This window comes from Pteropus vampyrus, unplaced genomic scaffold, assembly GCF_000151845.1.
Source record: "Pteropus vampyrus isolate Shadow unplaced genomic scaffold, Pvam_2.0 Scaffold220, whole genome shotgun sequence".
In the NCBI taxonomy this organism is placed as follows: domain Eukaryota; kingdom Metazoa; phylum Chordata; class Mammalia; order Chiroptera; family Pteropodidae; genus Pteropus; species Pteropus vampyrus.
Window position 1 is genome coordinate 76617 of NW_011889001.1, and position 5603 is coordinate 82219.

Consider the following 5603-nt stretch of genomic DNA (forward strand, 5'->3'; position numbering starts at 1 on the left):
TAAAACAGGAGAAATTGACCTTTTCAGGACTCACTTGGATTCCAGAGCAGAGTTTGCAAACTCAGGTTTCAGGGCTGGCATGTGGGCGAAGGCACACAGAACTTTGGAAGGAGAAAGGGATGGGCCAGGTGGTCAGTCCCAGGGCTGCCTGCCTTTTGCCGGACGCCACGCGTACCTGCACATTTTCTCAAAGAGCCCGGCATAGCCATCGCAGTTGGTCTTCTGGGTCCGCAGGATGTCAGTGGGCTTGAAGGCCTGGCGGTTCTTCTCTTGGGCGGCCTCAACATCGTACTCTGGAGGGCAGAGGAAGAGGCCATGAGAAATCAGGTCCTGGGATGCCACCAAAGCTGGTGCAGAGGGGAGAGGGGTCCACTGCCTGTGGCATCGCCCTTACCCTTAGCTGTGCTTTCAGCAGCATTTTGGCTGGCTTCCCTCAGGCCTGGGAAAAAACACTGTGGGTGGATGGAACCAGGGGCTCAGCCCCGGGGAGATCTGGGAAAAGTCACCTCTTTGTGCAGGTGGTGAGAGAAAGACCAAGACCCTGGCAGAGAGGCTGCCTGGCTCCTTAGGCCTCTGAGGAAGGGCCGAGACCAAGACCACACTCAGGGGTGGGGGGCTCTGCCCACTTGTCCCCACCCTCACGTAGCTCTGCAGGCCATTCCAGTGAAGCTGCTCTCTGTCCCTGGTGCGGCCCCACAAGGCCAAGGCCTCACACTGACCCCCACGGGGTGCTCTGAGCTACCGCTAAGGCTTGCCCCAAATAGAGAAGACTGCTCTCCCACAGCCTGTCACTTCACTAACAATAGAGCCTGAAGCCTGGGCTGAGGATCTGAGATAGGAATCACTGTGGCCACTGAGGACACAAAGGGACTGTGTACGTGTGTGTGTGTGTGTGTATGAGAGAGAGAGAGAGAGAGCGCGCGCGAGCAGTAAACAAATTCCTACCAAATGTTCTGTTTCTGATCCTGCCCACTTAAGGCTGAGGCTGAGCTGCTGGGCTTGGGGTGGGAGCAGGTGGCCCCTCAGGCCCTATGATCAGACACCCTATCGGTACCAGGTGAGTTTATCTTTTAAGCTGCATCTCTAACTGCTGCTTTGGGAAGACAAAGGAAAAGCCTGGTGGTAGCAGGCCAGGAGAGACCCCTTGGTCATTATGTAACAGGAAAAACACTGGAAGTTCACCCATCATCTGGTTCCTCCATAAACTGCTAAGGGCAGCATCCATTATTCCCTTAGCAACCACCTGTGGGGCTTGACCTAGTCAGACACCTGAGGCTGTCCTTTGAAGACGTGTGGGCAGCTGCACAGGCCCAGGTCCCCTGAGGTGGCTCTGAGAACCTGGAGACTGAGCTGAGAGCGGTGAGCGAGGTTGCCAGTGGAAACAAGGAGCAGGAAGAGGAGAGCCTACCCTTCCTGCCGTTGGTACTTTAAGCAACCTCTGGTGTTGAAATAACTTTTCAAACCGCTATAACTCCTCCCCAACTGCTGTTTTTTGTTTGTTTGTTTGTTTGTTTGTTTGTTTTCAAGATGATCTCCTGTCCTGGGTTCTCATCTCTCTGGAGCAGGTTTACCAGGAAGCCAGGACTGCGGGAAGGTGGCCACTGGCTGTGGGCAGAGGGCCACATGGGACCCCTGCCCACTGACCCTTCCTGAAGACTGTTAGCACATGATGAGTTTTACCCTCCTTGGTTAGTCTTAGGTTATTCAATCCAGCCATCTGGAAGCACCTTTCCTCCACCTTCCATCTTGTTCCACACACCTTGGTGATTGAGTGAGTCTCAGAGATGCTCCCTGGGAACAGAGGGCTTCAGGGAGTGGCATCAAAAGCTCCTAGAGCCAGTGGCAGCACGGGCGGTCCTACCTATGTGGTGGCATATCCAGATCCAGATCGCACGGACCCTCTCCAGATCACTGTGGGCCTCCTGGAGCAGGTCATTCACCAGCTCGTCCAGGCCACTCTTGACCGTCACCTGGGGGGTGAGAGGGGTATACTGTGTCAGGGCCTGGACGAGGGCTGTGGGACACTCAGCACTCTGCCACCTGCAGCCAGTGTTGCCTTTCCTCCAGGCAGAGGAGGAGGGGAGAGGCCCAGAGGGACAAAGGCTGGGCTGAGGGCAACCTTTGATGGGGGCTTCGATATGGTGGGTAGGGCTGACCAGCTGAATCACTGGCCCTAGGGCCACCATACCTTTTCTTTGTAGATCCTGGGGCCAGCCAAGTGGGTATCTAAGCAGCTGTAGCAACCCCTAGTCATGGCTCAACTACCCACAGCAATCTACAGATTTAACACAATCCCTATGAAATTACAATAGCTTTTTTTTTTTTTTTTGGTAGAAATGGAAAAGCCAATCCTCAAATTTATATGGAATTGCAAAGGGGCTGGAATAGCCAAAATAATTTTGAAAAAAGAGCAAAATTGGAGGACTCACATTTCCCAATTTCATAACTTACAAGAAAGCCGTAGTAATTGAAATAGTGTGGTACTGGAATAAGGATCGTATAGACCAATGGAATAAAATTGAGAATCCAGAAATAAATTCATAATACATCTATGGCTAACTGACTTTTGACAAGAGTGCCAAGTTCATTCAATAGGAGAATGATAGTCTATTTAACAAATGGCACTGAACAACTGGATATCCAGATGCAAAAGAATGAAGTTGGATCCCTACCTCATATCATATGTGAAATAACTCGAAAAGGACCAATAATTAAACACAAGAACTTGAACTATAAAACTCTTAGAAGAAAACAGAGGGATCAATCATCATGACTTTGAATCTGGCAATGGATTCTTAGATATGACACCAAAAGCATAAGGTACAAAAGAAAAAAAAATAGATTAATCGGGCTTCATAATAATAATGAACTTCTATGCATGAAAAGACATTATTAAAAAAGTGAAAAGTTAACTTACGGAATGGGAGAAAATATTTGCAAATCATATATCTGATGAGGTTAATATCCAGAATATATAAAGAACTCCTACAACTCAACAACAAAAAGACAACCCAATTTTAAAATGGGCAAAAGACTTGAACATACATTTTCCCAAAGATATATAAATGGCTAATAAGCACATGAAAAGATGTTCAACAGAGAAATGCAAATCATAACCACAACGAGATATCACTTCATACTCACAAGGATGGCTATGGTTAAAAAGATAGACAAGATATGTAGGCAAGAACGTGGAGAAATTAGAACTTTGTACATTGCTGGTAGGAATATAAAATGGTGCAGCTGCTGTGGAACACAGTTTGGTGGTTCCTCTAAAAGTTAAACATAGAATTACCACACGATCCAATAATTCCACTCCTAGGTATAGATACAAAAGAACTGAAGACAGGTACTCAGATACTTGTTCACAAATGTTCATTGCAACATTATTCACAATAGCCAAAAGGTAAAAAGTACCCAACTGTTATCACAGGTGAATGAATAAACAAAATGTCATATAGCCACACAATGAAATATTATTCATCCATGAAAAGAAATGAAGTTCTGATTCATGTTACAACATGATGAACCTCGAAAACATGATGCTAAGGGAAATAAGCTAGACCAAAAAAGAAAACATATTGTATGAATCCACTTATGTGAAATATCTAGAATAGGCAAATTCAGAAAGACAGTAAGTGAATTAGAGGTTACCAGGGGCTGGAGGAAGGGAGGCCGGGGAGTTATTGCTGAATGGGTAGAGAGCTTCCGATTTTGGAAATAGATGGTGGTGGTTGTACAACATTATTCATGTAATAATGTCACTGCGTTGTACAATTAAAAATGATTAAAATGGCAAATTTCATGTTATATATATATATATATATTTTAAAAGGGAACAAATTAGGTTTTCTTGCAGGGACCCTCAGGAGGAAATTGAGTTGGAGCTGCAACAAAGGCAGCCTTGATTGTATTCAGTCTTTCTAGAGCAGTGGGGGCAACTGGGTGCTCGGTTCTAGGGTATGCCCTGACCTGTTCTCTCCCGGAACCATTCCGCCCCTCACCCTGGAACCCCGGAAGCTACTCTGACTCCTCTTCTGTCTCCCACTTACCCTGCACTTTCCTGCCTCTTTTTCTTCCATGTCCAGCTCCAACTCCACAGTCCTTGCCTTTGTCCCCCTCCTGAGGCCTAGAACAGCGCCCATCACATTGCAGGCCCACACTATGGCCTGACTGACCCCTGATGTAACTACAAACTTCAGCCAGCTGGGCCGGGCTGGCTCCAGCTATCCACTGCTCTGTGGTATCTCTCTGGCCTCAGCTGGGCTCCTGGCACCGGCTCTCTGAGCCTGGTCAGTAGCCTGTCCCATCCCCTCTGTTGGTCATTACCACATACCGCACCCTCCGCAGACTGTGGATACCCCCCATCCACTTCCCTTCCCTCATCTCGCAGATGACCTGGCCTTAGACTCAGCGAGGCCCCGGCAGGACTTCCTTTCCCATGAGCCCTCCTTCCTGCTCTCGTCCTTTCACGCTCCTTCCTGCTCAGTCAGCCTCTCTGTCGGCCTTGGGTCCAGGCCTCCTGCCTTTGCAGAGCCTGCGTTCCTCGGCAGTGCCCTCGCTCACCTGTGTCCTCGCCTCCTCCCTTCGTGTCCTTGCTGTCCCATCCCCTCCTTTCTGCTGTGTCTCAACAAAATGCTCCCAAGTCTCTTTCTCAGGACTGCCCACATCCGACCTCCCCTTCTTTGCCAGGCTCCTGTGGGATCTTCTCTCCACTCTTTCCTCCAGCCTGAGGTGGCTCCAGGCCCGTCTGACGCTCCACCTTGCCCTCCCCAAGATGACACCCACACTATGGCTTCAGCTCTCAGCTTAATCTGTTGGCTCCCGAGTCAGTGTTTCTGGCCCAGGCCTCTCCAGGCTGGATACCTCCAGGTTTGGCTACCCAGCTGCCCAGTGGTCATCCCCACTGGATGTGCCACAGGTACTACAGCCCATCGCCCCCCGAACAAACTCGTCACCCCAGAGACTTTCTCCTTTTCCCTTGCTCTTCGAGGTGAGAAGCTGCCCACACCTGAGAGCTCCTTTCCCCACCTTCCACCTCACTCCACACACTGGAGGTCGTGTCCTTCCCCTCTGCCACCAGCTCAGTGTTGGCTTCTGCTCCTCTCTGTTCTCAGCGTCCCCTGCTTAATCCAGGTCAAGCCTCCTCCTGCTGGGATAGCTGGGTGTCCCCCTACTGACATTCCTGCCTCAAATCTGACTTTCTTGGTCCATGCTCCTCTCCATCCACACACCACGAGGCTCCTGCCTGGCTCCCATGACCCCAGCGTGCCCCTAATGCCTTAGCTCTTGTAGCTGTCCCTCCCCACTCCCACCCCAGATGTGCCCAAGCCCAGAGGTGTGAGACCTTGGCAGCCCATGTGCTTCAGGAATGAGCATGGCTGTAGCTGTGGTGCTGGCCATCTGCATCCACGGTCTTCCCCCATCCTCTCGCTCCCTTCCTTTCTGGGTTGGCGCTGGCATGGATCAGCAGTAGCAAGGCCCAAATGGTCAGGGGGAGGTGGGATAGGGCTGGCCAGAGAGGCCTGCCAATGGGGTGGCTGCAGAGTGTGCAGCCTGGGGCATGAGCGTCAGCATTGTGCATCAGGGGTGGGGGGATGGAA

General features: G+C 50.3%; 1 protein-coding gene across 2 annotated transcripts in view; it reads right to left on the reverse strand.

Annotated features, from left to right (window-relative positions):
- The window catches only part of KY (kyphoscoliosis peptidase), a 45394-nt gene that overhangs the window by 15932 nt on the left and 23859 nt on the right, over window positions 1-5603 (reverse strand). For both annotated transcript variants that reach the window (XM_011373191.2, XM_023538402.1), the window contains 2 exons: window positions 1862-1970; window positions 176-293 (listed from right to left, as the gene is read on the reverse strand). In XM_011373191.2, the coding sequence (XP_011371493.1) occupies window positions 176-293; window positions 1862-1970 (227 nt within the window). The remainder of the gene's footprint in view (window positions 1-175; window positions 294-1861; window positions 1971-5603) is intronic.